Source organism: Haliotis rubra, unplaced genomic scaffold (assembly GCF_003918875.1).
Source record: "Haliotis rubra isolate DU_JTF1 unplaced genomic scaffold, ASM391887v1 Scf705, whole genome shotgun sequence".
NCBI lineage: Eukaryota > Metazoa > Mollusca > Gastropoda > Lepetellida > Haliotidae > Haliotis > Haliotis rubra.
The window spans coordinates 118,243-139,843 of record NW_025767419.1 but is presented as its reverse complement, the minus strand read 5'-3'; the positions used below and the strand labels follow the sequence as shown (position 1 = coordinate 139,843).

The 21,601-nt window shown below is 39.2% G+C and overlaps 1 protein-coding gene across 6 annotated transcripts in view; it reads left to right on the top strand.

Moving 5' to 3' along the window:
• LOC124259006 (transmembrane and coiled-coil domains protein 2-like) overlaps positions 1-21,601 on the top strand; it is a 94,951-nt gene that overhangs the window by 51,449 nt on the left and 21,901 nt on the right. For 3 of the 6 annotated variants that reach the window (XM_046693072.1, XM_046693066.1, XM_046693067.1), the window contains exon 3: positions 3,796-3,958. In XM_046693072.1, coding sequence (XP_046549028.1) covers positions 3,957-3,958 — 2 coding nt within the window. In that variant the 5' untranslated portion in view covers positions 3,796-3,956. Of the gene's footprint in view, positions 1-3,795; positions 3,959-6,358; positions 6,408-18,806; positions 18,851-19,053; positions 19,140-21,601 lie in introns of those variants that run through there. The other 3 variants (XM_046693070.1, XM_046693068.1, XM_046693069.1) reach the window with 3 other exon arrangements.

Genomic DNA, 21,601 nt, shown 5'->3' with positions numbered 1-21,601 from the left:
AGTACTATCATAAGGAAAGATCACTCAATAAAAGTATTTAAGGCTCAATATATAAGCATTGGCGAGTCTCATGAGTAAGATTCTAATTCCCCACATGGATACAGTGGGTCTAACAAATAGCTGATGTCAGCCTACAGTGATACTGCAAAAGGAGTAAATGCATTATACATTCAATGCAGTACGCACATTAGGTGAAAATTACTAAGTTTGTATCATAACAATGACCGAATCGAACAATCCATTAACCACACTGTCAAAGTAAAAAAACATGAATCTTTGAATTGGAAATTGTGCTTGAATCAGTATCAATTCATTTTAGCCATAACATTTCAACTGTTCTCTAAGCTGCCCTATATGAAAGATATTTGACCTTTGACTCATGACTGTATTCACACACTTCCGATGTTATTGATGGGGAAGGGAACAAGTACATCCAAGTCGTCTAGTGTAGTGTCTAGTGTATTATCTAGTATGTTGTGTGTCAGTTATATTGTGATGCACACCATACAGTAGCTTCATTTTGAGCCCAGTTGGAATTGCATGACCCTTTAAATAGCTAGCGACGGATATTATCCTGACTTTTCTATTGCAACAGTGATTAGGTGTTGCTATGGTCACAATGCATATTAAACAGACACATTATGTTTAGGAAGCTGACTGTGGATAGTTTTTCCTTATCAATCACAGGAATCAGTAGCTTATTTATCAGTATCTTAAGTTTATTTCAACTTGTCATTTCTGTCAATTTTGAAACAAGCTGAACATATGCACGTTTGGGAACAATGTAAGATACCAGCATTTTCCAGACATATTTGTGATGTTTATATTAGCATTTCATATAAAAGTGTACCAATAATACCTGAAAATAGCTGTCAATTTACTGTCATGTGTGAGAGAAATTCTGTGTAAAGCCAGAGATGGGGCAAATTGTGATGTCACGTCCCAGGGTGCAAATTGTTCCAGATTATATGACCCGTGAAGATCCGGGGTAGAATAGGTCTTCAGCAACCCATGTGCTTGTCATAAAAGGCGACTATGCTTGTCGTAAGAAGCGACTGACGGGATCGGGTGGTCAGTTTCGCTGACTTGGTTGACACATGTCATCGGTTCCCAATTACGCAGATCGGTGCTCATGCTGTTGATCACTGGATTGACTGGTCCAGACTCGATTATTTACAGACCACCGCCATATAGCTGGAATATTGCTGAGTGCGGCGTAAAACTAAACTCACTCACTCACTCACTCCAGATTATATACTGTAAATTTGTAGTCATGATGATACACTGTGTAACCAAAGATACTCCATGCTAGTAGTGACATTCAGATCCTCAGAATCATGTACTGTAAGTCTTGTATTTTACGTCCCATTGTACTCGACAGCTGTGAATTGTTTTGCGATTTCACCACTTGGTTTGTATCGAGCATCATAAACCCATGTCTCTCTATGGCAATATTAGTCTGGGCAGCATTTATCAATGATTCACTCCTGCTGTAGATGATTTTTAATGTCTTCAATGTCATCAGGTGATAATGGCAAGGGTTTAACAATCTAATCAAGAATTTTGTATCTGTGTTTGGCTAACACTGGTTTGTAGAAACAGGAGCACATGAATCTGGTTTAATTACACACTGCACCGAGATGTTGATCATTCTGGACCGGATCAATGACCTGAACACTGACCAACTTCATCCCTGCTGATGCTGCTGCTGGGATTGTTATTCCTGGCACATCTATAGTATATGGTCTTCAAATTTGATACTTTAGACATCACGTCTATTCAAAAAAGAAAACATCCACAGCTTGATTGATAACTTTAAGAGTCTGGAGTTTTATTCTTTCTTTTGAAATTTAAAACATGCCACATCAGAAGTTGCACTTTCATAGGAATGAAAATGTTGCATTTTTTGGCCATTTAGCAGAATATATGCAGCTATGACACTGGAATCTGTAAATTATTCCAGTCAATCTCCTATTTGTGGTTACCCATAATTGTGGGTTCTCATGATCAGTCAGATAATCATGGTAATATAAGATGTCATAAAGGAGAAGTGAGCAGCTTTTATGGCATTGATTTATCTGTAAAAACAGTGTGATGGACCAAATATAACATTGTACTGCATGGGGATTCCATGGCATAGCAACTGGTCCTCCATAGTCTCTGCTTGTCAGATAATGTAGATCCGATTGTCACATTGTGTGACCATATGACTGTGTGGTGTTGAACTGATGCTCATGCTATCTCACACTGGTTCAAGCAGTCCCGACTGGGGCATTTACAGACTGCTGTGATAAGGCAGAAACTTGCTGACTTGCACAATATTACATTCACTTGGCAGGTTTTTCCATATCATGATGAAGCATCTCCCACATCAGTTATCATCATAAACTACTGTCTGTGTGTAATCTGTTTCATGGGTTGCAACACAGAGAAGTAGCAGTCTTAGCTGCCGATGAATAGTTATCCGTAGAAGCGTGATTGCGTGATGCCATCGTGATAGCATGGTAATGGCACCATTGATGACCACTCACCTCTGATTGCTGATCACAGATAACTCATCACAGCAATAGTAGCTAATGTGATTAACACTGCTTCCAGATTTCTCCTGCCTCCCAGCGTTGGATGTATGTAGGTGCTGCTTACTGAAGCAGATGTCTGAGCTGACTGTACTTCACGTAATGATTGGGTGGTAGGTGATGTAACATCAAAATAGATGCTGGAGCTTGGATGAGTCCCTCTGACTTCACACATTGGGGATGTGATAATATGATGCCATGGCTGTAACTATGAAGAAATCAATATTTGTTATCCATTTTCTATGCAACATTGTGCATAATTATGAAGCAGTGATAAGCCTGGTAGACAGGCCTTCCTTATGATCAGAGATGTGGCTGGGAAGTTGACATGGAAGCATGGTGGGAGTGTTCCTGCAGGTGTATGATTGTGTTGGCTATTTTTCAGGAACAGTTACAGTTCAGGGAAAATGAGAAACTGTGGTGAGCCGACATATGGTATTAAATGGAGTATGTTTGTTTTGATGCTTCTTGTTGCCCATTTACAATAGAGGTCAACATTATTAGAGTTCTAATCAAAGCACCCTTGAGATGTTATTTCCTTGTTAGGACCCCTGAACCAAATCTCTTTGAATTTCGGATTATGACAATGACTCCTTTGAGTTGCACTCTCAACTTCAAACACTGAATATATTACCCTGTAATAGAGCAACTGACTATTGTCAAGGTTGCATGTGATCTGGTGGTACTTTGTGAAGACCTGGTGTCATCACTGATTTTCCGTCTTTGATCCATCCACATTATTTTCAGTGTCATGTTGCCTTTTAGTCCCAATGGCATTCGTTTTCGTTGATAATCAAGACTGATTATTTTCTGACATTGACGATGAATATATATTGTGAAACATTTAGGTCATTGTAGGTTTCCGTCACTAATTGAAGAACGTATTGACACCCTGTCGCTGTCTGAGATCTGCATACATAGTCTCTGAGTCACAGCTGTCAAATTTCAGATTTGGCCGGTATGCACAGAAGGTCAAGGTCACCCAAATCCTCAGAACGAATGTTGAAAAAATTCATTCTGGTACATGTTTTCAATCTGTAAAGATTGATTATTTTTCTTCATGTAGCTACATATTTATCTTTCCATTATTATATGTCTGCCTCCCTTATGATTGAGGTCAAGGTTACTGTCTATTGGGGTCATAGTTGAAACATGGTACAACCGACCTGTGAAATTGGAAGTCTGTCCCTCTGTCAAGCTTCTGTTGATTTTGTTACAGGTAGCAGCAGTTTTGTGGAGGTCGAGGATGAGGGTGAATGTAGTTCCCTCGGTGGCAGTGGTGGGAATTTAGTCGCCGCTGCTGCTGCGGTGCCAAGCGTTGACAGCGGAGGAAGGGCGTCGGTGCTGGGGTCTTTCCTGCATAGGCTCAACAGACCAGCTATGTAAGTACCAAGAGTAGTGTCCATATTCAGTTTGTTGTAGCTGCAGCAGATTGTACCAGGGTACAAGGGATGTGTGTGGATAATTGGTGTGTCTGCTGCAGCAGGTTGTACCAGGGTACAAGGGATGTCTGTGGATAATTGGTGTGTCTGCTGCAGCAGGTTGTACCAGGGTACAAGGGACATCTGTGGATAATTGGTGTGTCTGCTGCAGCAATTGTACCAGGGTACAAGGGATGTGTGTGGATAATTGGTGTGTCTTCTGCAGCAGGTTGTACCAGGGTACAAGGGATGTGTGTGGATAATTAGCAGCAAATTGTACCAGGGTATACGGTTAATAAATGTGAATCAGTGTCTTGCATTTGCAGCTTGCACCATGGTGGAAGCAAAATGTTCAGCTTTGTACCTGGATACAGGAGGATATGTGTGAATCAGTGTTGTGTAGCTGTTACAGATTGGGACAGGATCCCAAGGAAATATTGAGCTTTGTACAAGCGAAATATGTGTGTCAATGTCCTCCAGCTTCTGCATTTTGTACCAGGGTTCTGTGGTACTTGTATTAGTGTCCTTTGGCCTTTGTAACTGCTGCAGCATCATTTCAAATGAGAATGTCCCACATTTGCCCTTTAGTGTTGTCAAAGGATCATGTGACTGTTGTCCGGGTATTGCGTGTAACTGTTTCACTGTGATATCTCGGTTGTCGTAAGGAAAACAAGAAGAATGAACTGTTGATGTCAGTTTGGTGTTGGTCTGTGATATTTGACCCCTGGGACATGGAAATGAAGCAAGCAGGTTCTTTCTAAGTGTAAGACCCGTGAAGATCCGGGTTAGAATTGGTCTTCCGTAACCCATGCTTGTTGTAAGTGGCAACTAATGGGATCGGGTGGCCAGGCTCACTGATTTGGTTAACACATGTCATCGTATCCCAAATCGTAGATCGATGCTCATGCTGTTGATCATTGGATTGTCTGGTCCAAACTCGAGTATTTACAGACCGCCGCCATATAGCTGGAATATTGCTGAGTGCGCGCCTAAACAACCAACCAACCAATCTAAGTGTAAATTGAATATGCTACAGCTAAAACTACAGATGACACAACTGCTGTTCTTGTCAATTTGCCATCATTGAGCCAAACATGTGAACTGTCTAGTGTATATTCCACTGCAGTCGAGGTTCTGTGATCAACCTGATGCCATGGCTGTGTCAGGTTTGGAGAGGTGAACATGTCCTATATCATTCACTCTTTTTGTCTATCGAACATTCAGAATACATACATACACAGTGCATACATTCATCCAAAGTTTACTTTTATACAGTGCATGGCCATAAGTACATTATTTGAATGCCATATTAACAGACATGATAACAGACTTGTTAACATGCACATCAGGATTCAGCCATGACCAATGTTTGCAGTATCATAAATTTGCTGTAACACCTGCCAAGTTGATACACTTGCAACAGTCTAGTTTTTATCTGCCTAACATGTACAGTATATTTTCTGTTTTATTGGACATGAGGTAATCTTTAGTGAGCTGATAAAAAAACCATCTGGAAGTCAGTGATTGTCTGTGCACCACTACTGGCATTCCTGTTTTGTTGGTTGTCTGTAAAAATGCTCCGACGGTCATATATTCAGATCAGATTTCAGATTTACCCAGCTAATGATCCTAGTATTTCAGCGTCATTCAGTATCATTATGGCTTTACAACCACATTAAGCTCACGTATTGCAATTTAAATGAGATACTGTTAAAAATAGAAGAAAGACCAGCATACTGAAACCTTGTCATCAATGAAAGTGAAACCTGTCATTTGGCACGGATTGAACTACCAGTGTGTTTAGTAATACCAAATTGATTGTGTTTGATATCGCTTAAGTTCCTTATTTAGAGAAAACAAAGGTGTTTATATGTAAGTTTCCTGAAAGTAATTGCTATCTACCATGATCAAATTTCATAGCTAAGGCATCTGTCTTTCTTCTGCGTTTTTCGTTTTGTACAAACCTCATCAATGACAACTCTGATGTATAGTTGTGAAGGGTGAGCTACAGAGCCTGATAGTTTAAATTCATTAACAAATTCAGGCAGTCACACATTTTTCAATCTAGTTTTTACTAAAACATGGACATATTCAAGCAATACTGCCTGCGTATATAAAAAAACCTCCCCGTGCAATTGTGATATTTGTGGCATTTGTAAATATTTATTTGTTTTAGCATGTTTTGTGTGTGTGTCCATGTGTCAATATTGTGTCGCTATAACATGTAATATTGTGTCAGTAGTGTAACATTGTACATTGTGCTATTGGTCGATAATGGCAACTTGTTTCTTTTGTGATGCTAGCTGATGATTAGTGATCTTTAGTGCAGTTGTTGATGACATGTTTGATGTGTTTTGCTAGTGGCAAGCATGGACCCTCGGTATTTACGACGTGCGAGTTTACCAGCAAGGTATGTTAGCAAGGCTTCATGGAATGCAAGTCAGAACCACACTGCATACTTGTAGGTTTTCCATCCAGATTACTTATTGCTTTACATTTTGCACGATTAAAATTAGGAAATGTGCTTGAATATTTTTTAAGTTACACTTCACTTTGATATCTTTTTTTCATTGAAAATTATATTTCTGCTAGTGTAGGGTTCTGTTCTAAATATGTCTTAGGTACCTTGTATGATTACATTGTTAAAAAAGACTCGCCTGCATCTGCTACAGAACTGCTAGTAACCTAGACTAACGCTTATTTCCTGAATATATATAATATTGATCGTAACAAATATACCAATTATATTTGAAAAGGAGCCCCGGTGAGTTGGGAGATTCAGGGGAAATCTAGACTTGCTTCATGTAGGGCTTTAGCATTGCAGGAAAGGCTAGGCAGTAGGGGAAATTATGTGGTTCAGGGACTGTGAAACAGACTATCAGTAACCCAAAGGTAAAAGGGATCGTCTAGAAGGAAGTAACATCCTTCGTGAATTTGAATCAATTTCTTGACCTTTGTTGATTTTGAACACTGAATGAATATAATTAGTACCTTGTATATTATAGATCCTTGTAGGTATTTTTGGAATTGGAAAGAAGAGTCTAATTAAAGGCACACAGTACAAAATCTTGTCTTGAGTGCAGTCTTGATACTGGCTATGATTAACCTGGAAACTGTTCCTCTAAGTGATCTTACCTGTACATGTTGTAAATCTGACTTATGCAAATTACAACAGCAGTAGGATGTAGATCACTCGAGGAAACAGTGACTTTAATCAGCATAAAGTTGCCCCTTTTGTCAACAAGTCCAGAAGGCATACATGTTCCTTGAAGTCCTATAAATTCATTAATATGAACCAGTGTAAACTGGCAAGATAGTTTTACAGCTAATACTTGACCTGTACGCCATTGTTCAGTGGCCTATGTCATGGTGATATAGAAGTGTATAGCAGTTTATCATCTACAGTAAAGCAGTACATCTGACAGACTTAAAACTGAGTCATCTTGGGGTTATTTGATAGCAGTCAATCAGAAAACACAGTGTCATCTGATAAGGGAGAGAAAAAAATGAACTATGCATGCTGATAATGTTTAATGTCGAACTTGTGTAATATACATGAAGATCATGTACAAGTAGAAGTGCACTTCAATGTCAAATATTTTCTGCTAATCACGAACACTTTTTTGAAATTCCAGCATGCAGTGCAAACAGATCTTTTATCTTCATTCCATTTCACATGTTTGTGTCTACAGAATAGTTTTGCTATGCATCAGCAGACACTGAGACTTGTATAAATGCATAAAAAGGCTTTATCAGAACCAGAGAGATAACTTGTGATATGTTAGAGGTTGTGTACATGCCTTCTGCATATTGGACTAAGTGCAGTGTCCCTCAACTTCTGTCAAAGCAAGCAAACAGCTCCGGAAGAGTTGGTTTGTTCAGAATGAAGGGAAAGGATTATTTTACATTATGTCAGCCTTGGAGGTGTTTGGAAAGGTTATGTATTCCTGAAGTGTATCTAGACATACCAGACCAAAATAAGCAGTAGATTGTGTAAACTCTCTCAAAAACCATGCTGACTAAAAGCAAGACTTCTTCAATTGATTGCTTAGAAACTTCAGTAATGCATGATCAATATAAAAACTTGAATGAATTATTGGGGTGACTATCACACTTGGGCTGGTTGGACCTGCTTAGACATGACCACCACTTGAATGGAATTGTTAAGATTAAAGTCTGACCACCTGAGAACATTTCATAAATAAACCCATGTGTTTAGATTCTGAAGCTACCTCTAATTGACACAACTGGTTTGTATACATGAAGATGGTTCAGAGACGTAAATAAGACCTCAACAGACTTGTATTCCATGAAGCCATTGCTGTCTATTTTTTCAGTCCACATGTTGTAGACTGTTAGCCAGATCTCTAACCCGATATATGTATCTTGTATCTTGTTGTGTGTCTGCTTGCTTACTGCACTTCCAGGCTATTTGTAATGATTAACAAATAGCAGTTGTCACTAACTTGGAGCACTCTTATAGCTGTTGTCGAGTTAGTACAGAATATAGCGAGATTATAGTCAATAGAGACCAGTTTAGATAATTGATCTTCATCACTGATGCCATTGAACCCATCTCTTTTTCCGGCCCCTTTACATCGACATCATCATGCAGTCAGAGGAGAAGGTCGAATTTCAGATCTATGTAATCCAACGCAGTCACGTTTGGCCCTTGTGCTTCACTTAACACCTCAGTAATGAGGGATTACTTCCAAACATGTCAAGGACCCTTATGTACACACAATGATGACATCATCCTAGGACGTTTGTGAGCATTGTTGTTCAAAGGAAGTTGACAATGTGACACAAGAAAGCATGCCCAGCCAGTGAGTATCATTACTCACTGGAAAGTTTTTATCTCATTGCAAAATTATCACTTGTCCCGAGTAAATCTTGAATGAGAGAAGTGGTTGAATTTTTTTATCATTCTAAATATTTTTGTCCAAATATTTGTTGTTATTGTTATATATTTTTCATGCCATATTTCACTTCATGACTAACACTTCCTGTTCACATTGCTCATTTCACTGTCTTGTGCCACATGTTTCATCATGGTGTCTCTCTCATACTTGCCCATCCTCTCATGTCTCTCTAACATTTTTCTGTCCTGTATGTCTCTTTCACACACCTGCCTGTCCTCTCATGTCTCTCACATACCTGCCTGTCCTCTCATGTCTCTCACATACCTGCCTGTCCTCTCATGTCTCTCACATACCTGCCTGTCCTCTCATGTCTCACATATCTGCCTGTCCTCTTGTGTCGCTCACACAATTGCCTGTCCTCTTATGTCTCTCACATACCTGCCTGTCCTCTCGTGTCGTTCACACACCTGCCTATCCTCTCATATCTCTCACACACCTGCCTATCCTCTCATATCTCTCACACACCTGCCTATCCTCTCATGTCTCTCTCACACTGGCCTATCCTCTCATGTCTCACATACCTGCCTGTCCTCATATCCCTCACACACCTGCCTATCCTCTCATGTCTCTCTCACACTGGCCTATCCTCTCATATCTCTCACATACTTGCCTGTCCTCTTATGTCTCACATACTTGCCTGTCCTCTAATATCTCTCACATACTTGCCTGTCCTCTCATGTCTCTCTCACACTGGCCTGTCCTCTCATATCTCACATACTTGCCTATCCTCTCATGTCTCTCATACTTGCCCATCCTCTCATGTCTCTCTAACATTTTTCTGTCCTGTATGTCTCTTTCACACACCTGCCTGTCCTCTCATGTCTCTCACATACCTGCGTGTCCTCTCATGTCTCTCACATACCTGCCTGTCCTCTCATGTCTCTCACATACCTGCCTGTCCTCTCATGTCTCACATATCTGCCTGTCCTCTTGTGTCGCTCACACAATTGCCTGTCCTCTTATGTCTCTCACATACCTGCCTGTCCTCTCGTGTCGTTCACACACCTGCCTATCCTCTCATATCTCTCACACACCTGCCTATCCTCTCATATCTCTCACACACCTGCCTATCCTCTCATGTCTCTCTCACACTGGCCTATCCTCTCATGTCTCACATACCTGCCTGTCCTCTCATATCCCTCACACACCTGCCTATCCTCTCATGTCTCTCTCACACTGGCCTATCCTCTCATATCTCTCACATACTTGCCTGTCCTCTTATGTCTCACATACTTGCCTGTCCTCTAATATCTCTCACATACTTGCCTGTCCTCTCATGTCTCTCTCACACTGGCCTGTCCTCTCATATCTCTCACAGACTTCCCTATCCTCTCATGTCTCTCACACACCTACCTGTCTTCTCATGTCTCACATACTTGCCTATCCTCTCATGTCTCACATACTTGCCTATCCTCTCATGTCTCACATACTTGCCTATCCTCTCATGTCTCTCACATACCTGCCTGTCCTCTCGTGTCGTTCACACACCTGCCTATCCTCTCATATCTCTCACACACCTGCCTATCCTCTCATGTCTTTCACATTCTTGCCTGTCCTCTCATATCTCTCACATACTTGCCTGTCCTCTTGTGTCTCACATACTTGCCTGTCCTCTCATGTCTCTCACACACCTACCTGTCTTCTCATGTCTCACATACTTGCCTATCCTCTCATGTCTCACATACTTGCCTATCCTCTCATGTCTCACATACTTGCCTATCCTCTCATGTCTCACATACTTGCCTATCCTCTCATGTCTCTCACATACTTGCCTATCCTCTCATATCTCTCACACACGTGCCTGTCCTCTCATATCTCTCACATGCCTGCCTGTCCTCTCATGTTTCTCACACACCTGTCTTAACTCTCATTTCTGAAGTACTTGCCTGAAGTTTCATGTCTGATTTATCATCTCTACTTATTTATGTCAACTCTCTCTAGTTTCTTACCTTTCTCTCTTCAACTATGTCCTATGCTTAACAACTTTTCTTACTTCTATATCTTCCACACCTTTCTTCTGTGGCATAATCTGAATGTTTTCATAATTTATTTCAATGGCTGTGAAGTTAGAAATGGTTAAGCATAGTAAAGAATCAAATAATGACAATTGCACATTGAATACTGTCACAATATGTTACATATTTCTTGTTATATTGTGAAACTACTGTACTCTGACTATAATAGAAGCCAACAAATTCTCAACTATCCATTTCGATTTAATGATGCAGTTTTATGAAAGGCTTTTTCTTAATATTTTTTACCCTTTTAGAGTTTCTTTTGCCCGCTGGCTATGTTGATGATTTTGGTGTTCCTCATCCAGTTCCTTCACACAAGTGTGTAATATGCTTACCCACACTGTATGTTCTGTCCAATGAGTCCCCTGGTTCATTAAGCATTCCTTTAGCTTTACAGCAGCTACAATAATAATATGGACTTCCCTTTCAGCCGTGTGGTTATTGACCTTTGTGATGGGTACATGAGTGGTAACCTGTTGTATTCCAGCTTGCTGCTTATAGCCTCTGACCAGTGTGAACTAGCTTCTTGTGTACGTGCTGTGGATTTGACGCTTCAGTATCGGTATTGTCATTGATCACTGATCAGTACCATAAATACTGCATGCAGAGATTGTGTGAAAGTTGTCAGAGCTGATGTGGGTGGTTGTTATGTAGATTGAATTAGCTCCATCCTTTGTGGCAGCAGTGTGAGTTTAATATTTGTTCTGCTTCTTTGATCAATGCATCAGTCTTTTCTGATTAGCACTGTCAGTGCTGTTCGGGGGAGACAAATTGCTTAGACAGTGTTTACATAGAGTCCTCGTTAGAAAATTGTCTGTTATTAATGTCTGATATCCGCAGTATGATGTCATATTGCTGTTTGTTCAGAATCCTGTTTGAAGTCTTTCTTTATTGCATAAGGGATGGTGGGTAGCCTAGTGGTTAAAGCATCATGCCAATACCCGGGTTCGATATGCCACATGGGTACAATGTGTGAAGCCCATTTCTGGTTTCCCCAGCCATGATATTATTGAAATAGTGCTAAAAGCGGCATAAAACCTAAACTCACTCACTCACTTTTTTTGCATAACTAGGATGACCATTGTCAAATGCACCATAATTATGTGTGAAGAGTTGCTTCCCTTAGATATGCCAGGAGCCTGTGAAGGTGGTTCAGTTTCAAGAATGACACTGATTATGTTTTTAGGTTTGACAGCACCATATCCATGGTTTCACCAAAGTGGTGCATGTCCAAAACCTACATCACTTCAGGCTTCCTCAAGCTGGCACTGTAAAGTTATGTAATAATATTCAGAGCAGCCTTCCACCAAACTCACTCACCACCAAACTCACTCTATCCTACCCCAATATTCAAGTACTTAAATCTGTCTCTATGCAACTATTTGACAAGCAGTAACACCTGCCATTAGCAATATAAGGGGAAAAGGTATGTATTATATTGCTTAACATCTTAGAAAAACACTTTCCTGAAACTACTTGTGGTTTTGCTTCAGTTAATGATGGGTCACTCACTCATTATGTGACAAATTAATTAATAAGGCTATCTCACTGTCTTATAGTAAGATGAAAAGACTCATTAACCAAGACAAGTGGTCTGAACAATTTGTTATCCCTCATGACTGTGAACTTATTTTGTATAGAGGAACCGGTGAAGTGAGTTTTCTGTGTGTTCTTGATATAAGTAGTTACTCACTACAGAGCATGATGAAGTCAGCATCAGGTAACTGAGCACAACTGAACATGAAATCCTTGTTACCCAGGGTGTTATAAGGGTAATGCTTTTTTTGAGGGCATTATCATTTGCAGAAGCCAGAGGTCTTCCATTAACTGCCCGACGAAGGAGTGCAGTTGAAAAAGACTGAGGACTTCTGCAAATGATAATGCCTTCAAAAATAGCATTACCGTTATTATTGCTAAAATACATGGAATTTGTGGAAAGGAAACAACGAAGGAATTTGACTGTAAGTTTACTCAAAACCAACTTCTGACGGGGTTGACTGCCCGAATGCAATTACGTCATCGAACAATTCAAGTGACGTCACAACAGAAAGTGACGATATTCGACCTTGGCCTTTGACAAGACCATAGCCTGCAACATGTCAAACTATGTCAGTGTTTGGGTTTGATCAAACAACAACGTTAATAGTGCAATTGTTAAGGTTAGCACCAGCAAGAAAGCCAATATTACCGCTATTTTAAGCGGGAATTCGGGTTGCTTTGACTTGTTTGACCCAGAATATCTGCCAGTCCAAAGCCAATGTCGAATGAACCGTAAGCCCACGCACCCACTATGACGTCACTTGACAACAGAATTGATAGTGGCCCGTCGTTAAGGTTGAGCAGTCCAATATCCTTTGCAGCGGGCCCGCAAGTTTCTGATAATGGGAGGGCCGTTTCATGATAATTCCATGTATTTTAGCTATAAAAGGTAATACTTCCCACAAACCTTGCAGAGTAAGTGGTTGTCTTTGTGTCAAGGTTTGCACTTCATCCTTTCCTTTAAGTTTTTAACTGACATTAAATAAAATCAACCTAAAATTAGTAATTAGAGATGATCAACAAATCATCATGGATTGTTGTCCTCTTTATAATGAATCATGTTATGATTTTATAAGGTTGTAAAGAACTGTAAAATATGCAGAACTTCAGGGTATTGAGTAATTTTGTAGCAAGGTGCCATAGACTAAAAATAAATGACAAGGGTAGACCAAGTTTGAGAACTTACTGACAGCCAATGTTATTTAATTGGTTCCAGAAGTGCATTGCAAGTAAGCTATTCATATTTTGTCTTAAGGCAAACCAAATCTATTGTTTCTTCTCATGGTTCATATTTTCGAAATGATCTTTTCATCCTACAAATTACAATAATAAAACATGGTGAAATGTTGTCAGTGATATTGTATTGCTTCCACCAACATCAGGTGGATTAAATATATGTTCCTGTACAAGTTGAACACGACATTTATTCCTTTGGTCCACTAATCCTCCCAAAGGTTGGGTTTCTGGAAGAACAGGAGGCCATTTATATTAATTAAATGCGAGCCAGTGGATCATTTCTACTTGGACCACAATGCTGGAGTGTCTGGATGACAGCCTCTATCTCTTCATAATGAACAAGGTGTCCATAGAAAGGTTAGCATTTGTGAAGATTTTGATTTTTCATATGGGATTACTTGCTAGGTGGTATTTGCGTGATATTTCTAATAGGATTGCACCCTAGGTGCTGCTCTAAATATAACAAATACTGTTAGTCCATAAATACTGATGAATGATTGTGTTTTGTGAATGGAAGAAGTGACGTCTGCTCTTGTGTCTGCTCCTGACATAATGTCAATAAATCACTGAAATACATTTGCTTTCAGTCACAGCTGAGCTAATCCATGCAGCAAGTTCTGCCCTAGATATAATAATTGACATTACTGTTTGGAAATGATGCAGAATAAATTATTTGGATTGATGCATAACAGGACTAGGCCAGGCCAGGGTCCTTGAAGTATAAATATGATTTATAAAGAATTTGTTTAATGTATCTTTAAGATTTGCAATGATTAACAGTGTATATGGTGGTAGGAACTCAAATGATCACATTTAAACTGAATGGACATGAGTTGATTTAAATTGATTTGGAATACATGCCATTAATTTAGTTCAAATACCATTCTTCTAAGTTGTCTGTCATGTCTGCATTATACATTAGTGGTAAACACGAGAACATGATGAAACTGGATATTTGAAATTGTGTGGGGATGAACATCCTTATATGGATCATACCCTGTTAAATGTTTGATTATGAAAAAGGATTGAGATGATGTTCTTTATGATTGCTGATGTCATTTGTATCTCTGTTTAGCAATAATTTATGTTAGATGCTGTTTCAGAGCACGTTCTATACCAGTAGACATGAATAAAAAAATCTGTATTTATGTTATAACTAATTTAATTTTAGTGAAGACATTGTTCAGTTTAAGCACATATGAATTGAAGGGCATGAATGTTATTCATGTGAGCTACATGAAAATGTTGAAATCCTCCCTCTTTGTGTGAGTATATATAGAGAGCCTCATTTATCAAATGATCGTTATAAATATTTTTCTTTAGTTTCTTTATTACCAGAATCAATGCAGTGTTCCCATCAATCATTTCAGAAGCTCCAAGTCTGTTCCAATTGATTAGCTTCAGTACCTACAGCATCTCAATTTCAGTGCATTGTTTGGCATAAAATGTCTGTATTAAGTATTTACCAGCAAGATGAGGTATGTTTTTTCATTGTAGTCTTAAAATATACAGCAATTTCAGTACATGTTCACAGACAAATGAAATCCTTGTCTTATTGTGTCCTGAAAGGTGTTTGGTATGTGGTCATTGCACCTATTTTTGTACGGCAGGAAAGTGATAGTGTAACGTGAATGAGTATTTGCCTGTGATACGTCATCAATATTACAACATGCTTGCTACTTACATCAAATGGTATTGATTTCCTTGTGGAATTAGCCCACTTGATTAAACAATAGTGAAACAAATGATTTCTGAGTGGCCACTGGCTCTGATACCCTTTAAAGGGAAGACGTCGGATGTGGTCAGGACTGATGACACATTCATCTGCAGGTAGGTCGTGTTGTGGTGGGTGGGGATGAAGCTTTGGTCTGGGGATGAGGGGTGAGATGTGATGATATATATGTGGAACAGGAAAGGGTGTCTGTCTTATAGGTCTGATGTAGCTTCTGTCCATAGATAATACTGATGCTGACAGAATTTGTTGGATATTCAATGAGAAAAACTGAGATGATCTTGTTCAGGTATGTTCTTTTGTGTGAGTATAGAAAAGCTCAGTGCTTCAGACCTTAAAGCTGAAATCATGGATGAACAAAAGAAGTTAGGCTGTTATGTTCATGCATGTTCCATCTTAAGGACCACAAACTGACAAGCTTTCTCTCTCTCTCTCTCATCTCTCTCTCTCTCTCTCTCTCTCTCTCTCTCTCTCTCTCTCTCTCTCTCTCTCTCTCTCTCTCTCTCTCTCTCTCTCTCACTCTCTCTCACACACACACACTCTCTCACACACACACACACACACACACACACACACACACACACACACACACACACACACAGAGATCAATGCTTCAGTTAGATACCTTGAAACAGAGTTGAGGGATGTTGTGACACATGCTTATTTAAAGTTGATGAACAGTTGGGAATTGTGAGGACTTGTTTGATATGGTAGGGTCAAGCAGATACCTCCGAGGTGGGTAGTTGGGAACATAATATTCTCATATTGAATCCATTGGAAAAACAGTATGCGGATGCTTTTACTCTATTAGATTTTCTTACCATTGCTGTCTCTTCAGATAGGTGGGTTAACAATCATTTTGGACTATCAAATTGTGTGTTTCTGTGATAATTATTGAGTCCTAGCATGTAAATGGTGGTCTCAAGGTAACCTCTGTACCAAGAACTTATGAAATATACAGTGTTTATGACGCGTTATTTATGTTATGGATGTGGAGATTTCGTAATGCAAAATACTCAGTGAAGAACATCTGGAATGGAAACTGTGACCTTGATTGTTTTTCAGAATTGAAATGTCAGTTAAATTCAGCGTGCTTGCTACAATTGAATTAGTTACAATGACTGACATTGCCATACATCTGATCGAATTCACAATGTGTATTGCTAACATCCTATGTAATTGTATGTTTTGAGCGTGATGCCAGTGCTACCTGATTTAGTGTAGGTGGGGGTGGTGGGCTGTGTACGTCTTCTTGTGTCTGAATAAACAGCCAGAAAGGTTAGAGGTTCTACTAACAGGAAAACGCACTGATGTTTACTGGACTAGGTGGAAGATATAGTGGAGAGAGTTTGTGGGGTTACAAACACAAACATTACTCTATTGACCCAGAGACTACCAAGGTCTCCTTTAGGCTCCTTGGTGGCATGTACATAATAGGTATGTTGGATCACAGACTTGAGGAAATGGGATGAGGGACTAAAATGATTAACTTTTTCACCACAAGAAGGAATTGACATAGTGAATGGAGTCTACCAGAATAGAGTATCAGTCATGTTGATGAGTATTTCCGGGGATATTTAGAGCATGAATGTGTTATCTGTACAGGGAAGGTTGTGAAAGGTAAGAAATGTGTCAGATATCTGATAGGAACATTAGTTATTGCAGTTATTCTCCAGCGAAGTGAACTTCGTACATTTTCCTTGTCTGTGTGTTTATGGTTGACTATCACACAAGACACATGGGTTGGAAAAGGAATTACGAAAGAAAACTTGTCTAATGATAACGACAGATTATTTACTAAGGCCTTGCTTCAGAATAATGAAATAGGACACTCCAGTGGGGCAAATGGGGTGCTGATTTATCAAACAAGTGCAAAATCTCTTCTCAGTTGGTGATAAAGAAATTTACTCTTTTGAAAACATGAAAACATTCCCGAGAGTTAGATAATGAAACAGCTGCTGCTTTCCCTCAGCTGATGATGTAATATAATTCTGTTAACTTTACGGCTTATTTCTCTACCCCTGTCTCTCCTTGCTGGAGGCGAGCTCGTCAGCCTTGTCTCAGGACAGCCAGTGCACCGTGGTAGATTGTTCAACATACTCAAACTCGTGGAATACCTGTGATGCTGTGGCCTCTGTCCACATAACCAAGGTAGTCTACAGGCTGGCATCAACAGAAAACGTGACTCCTGGAGTCGTTACAGGATTATTTAATTTCTGCTGGATGTACTTGTGTCGGGAGCACACATTGCCAGACGAGACTTGTGTGACTGGTGGGTTATTTGTGAATGAAGAAAGCAATCATACAGACTGTTCCTGACTCTTACGGACGTCTGTCCTTGGGGATGAAGAAAAAGGTTGATATGTGTACTTTGTTGCTCTTTACCCTTGTTATTTATAGGAGCATTGTTTGGAATGAGTAGTGATCAAGACTGAATACCTGAATAATTTTTTTAGGTGAAAATGTTTGATAAAATTTGACTGACTGACTGAGTTTGGTTTTACGCTGGTTTTAGCAATATTCCAGCAACATCACGTCGGGGGACACCAGAAATGGGCTTCACACAATGTACCCATGTGGGGATTCGAACCCGGGTCTTCGGCGTGACGAGCCAACGCTTTAACCACTAGGCTACCCCACAGCCCCGATAAAATTTGAAAGATGACAAATTTGCCATAGTTATGTAACTTGACAGTTACTGAACTAACTGTTGCTTAAGACTGTTTGATTATAATAGGGAGCTCTTTGAAATAATTGACACACAAGATAAAACAGTTGGAGAAAACATACCCAAAGTTTGGTTTGATTTGTTTATTTGACAATATCTAGACTGTGGAACCGTTTGCAATGTCTACGATTCTAAGAAATGTCTTTGTGAGAGAACTGTTAAAGGTAGGGTAATAGGTCCACTGGCAATTACTCATTACAAACCAACAGTCAGTTTTATGGTGATGGATTTGGGGCATGTCACAGCGTAAATTGTGGAGGATAATGCCATGTTGACCCACTGACATAATAGCTGGGTCAGGGGCGTTCTCAGATAAAGGCTATCAGTGTCAGAAACGACAAGAGACAGGTGATAGTTTACATAATGGCAAATGAGGCAGTGACCAGGTCATGGAATCAGCCTACAGCAGGTCAGTGCACTGTAGAAAGCCTGAGGGGAAGATGGAGAGGTGACCCATGGTGACTGAGTCAGGACTTGTACAGGTCAGAGCAGGGTAACCCGATAGTCTTGTGGATGTATTGGAGCCAGACAACACACAAAGGAGGAAGAGGAGGAAATGTTGGTAGGCTCGGAGGATAGAGGCGAGACTGCACATGCATATGCAGTTTTACATCACTACTTGACATATCACGGAGGTTTACTTCTGAGCAGGATGAAGGATTTTGTGAAGGATGCTACCACGTGAGTTGGTTTGTTTTCGACTCAGCATTGATACGTATGGGTGAGTTGTGAGGTTGATGGTGTCTGGTAAGGTGAGAGTACAAGTCATAGGAGCAGAGGTTTCACTCTGATTTCAGTACAACATTGTGCAAGGGGTCATTCACACTGGCAACATGTCTGCCTCCTAATAGGAATGTAGGATAACATATCCAACTGTTTCTTTCACTGGTGATGAGAATATGGAATGCCAGAAGAGTCATCACTATCTTCATTCAAACTATGTTGCTGAAAAAGATATACATGTTTGGAGGTATTTATGTATACTTGTTTTTCTTATGATATTAATAATACTTTAGTGAAGAATGACTGTACTTTACATTATAAATGATCATATCTAGACTTGCTATCTATCTGTAAAGTTGGCTAACACTCTGAAGAATTAATCATGGTAATTTGTGTGTTTACATTATTGAATCAGGATACATTTCTAGTGTTTGTTTTATCACGTTTACACGCTTATCTGAGTGAATTGGTGTTATTGAATATCTAAATAGTTTCATAATTTCCTTGCATCATGCTGGCCGCATGGCAAAAGAAATTTTAAATTATGATTTTAATGAATGTTTTCATGATTCCTTGAAGTTTGTTCTTAATACTCTGATGATGTAAATATGAATACATTATGTTTGTAAATAACTAGGAACACTTCATGTTCAACATGCATGTGAGCTTCTATGTGAGACTGATTTTCAGAAATCCTGTATTTCATGAGTATAATCAAGGGTAATAAATGAATTTATCATCCAAAACTGTGTTCCACAGGAGATATCGCTTGTGTGAGATCAAACGATATCTCCTAGGAGACAGTAGATATTGTACAATGCCCTGACAATGCTATGACGTCATGTACTTGATGACGTCACAATGCTATGACATCGCTGCACTGCAAGTCTAATGGCAGTACCATGTTCAGAGATGTACATTTTTCATTGAAAATTAATGAAGAGTGATTTTGGATGATAAATGGAATCTCACCCTCGTGTCTTCTGATATCAATTATATCAACACAGGTTGATCAAGTTACAAATATCCGAGAAGACACTTGGGTGAGATTCTCTATATATGAGTTTCATAAGATCAGTATTAAACTCATGCAGGTGTGATAATTTATTATCCTTTATCTATTAATCATTTTGAGATCCGAAGAAAACCACAAACTTCAATAATCTTGCTGTCATTTTGACCTTATGTCACGGTAAAATTTAGACGACGGAAACAAAACACTTGTGTGAATGAAGTGATGTTTGCTCTGATGCACATGTCGTTTTATGAGCTATGTTATCTGTAGCCCCATGGGTAATTTATGATTTCATTTTCAAGTTTGATTGGTATTAGCGCAATATGGATATTGCTGGGGACAGGGATGCATTGGTTACGGAACGTGGGATAGTCATCTAACATATACTTACAGGGGTGGCATCCTAAAAAAGTGCAACCAAAACCAGTGGATTAATACTGAATATTTACTGAAAAATCATGTTGTCAGTAAGATTAATATATACTCTAATGCCATTATTTTCCAAGCAATACCAACAGTCTTTTTTCACAGACTATGTATAGTCATTTAAAGTCATAAAGACCCTGAAAGAAATTTATTCAAGAAAGCCCATGCGTTAAGCAACGTTTCGATGTAGATTCTTACATCGTCACTTTTAGCTTTATAACGATGTAAGAATGGAAACGTCGCTTAACGCAATAAATAAGAAGTTGTCCTCCATAAAGTCACTTTCAGCTTGATAAAGATGTAAGAATCTACATTGAAATGTCGCTTAACGCAATAAACAAGAAGTTGTTATCCATTAAGGTGTATGTTTCATTTTTGACTCACCAACTTCTAGAATGCCGATCAAACAATTAAAAAAGCCCATGCAAGTCTAGAATATGTGGCAAGTCTAGTAAATGAAGAAAGTCTCTGGGCTCCTTTTCATTATATTGTATGATTTTAATTTAGGAACTGTTTTTTCTGTAAAATATGTTAATTTCAGAGACTAAATATTAGTCTAAGTCTTTTCTTACACAGACACTTTCTGTCATATAATTTTGTTTCCTAATGCTGATTTCATGAGGAATATGATGTCTGAGTTGGTTCAGTTTATATTTAGACTGAGGTTGTTTTTGTTAAATTAAATAGACTACAGTTATTTTGTAAGACTACCTTTCACAAAATGGGTGACCTCCGTTACACAGCTGACCACATGAGTGGGGGAATCCCCAGTTTGTCAGATGTTCCGAGTTTCCTGAACAGCTGTGGAGTTGTATAGTGACCTACATGTCTGTAGAGCTTCACAGCTGGGGCATTGACACAGCAGACAAGGTTGGTGGTGGTGGTGGTGGGCGGTGCGTTAGCTTACATTATACTGCTCACTGAGTAAACCTGTACTAATTAGAAACAGTCGAGCAAATAGATATTGGATTTGAGCCATGACAACCGTATGACATATCTGCCAGGTTATTAGGAGATCATAGTGAATGGTAAATATTTGATTTGAGTCAAGACAACCAAGTGACATATTGCTGTGAGTTCACTAGTGTTTACAGAGTGTGTGCCTCTTGGGTTTATTTGTATGTATTTATTTGTTTACAATAACTGTTTATTGATAACAGTAATGTTGTATGAGAATTTACACATTATTGTGATCTACATGCTTATTGTATAATTTTAATCTTAGTTTTAATGTATGACTATCTTCATTAACATATATGCCAAGTTAA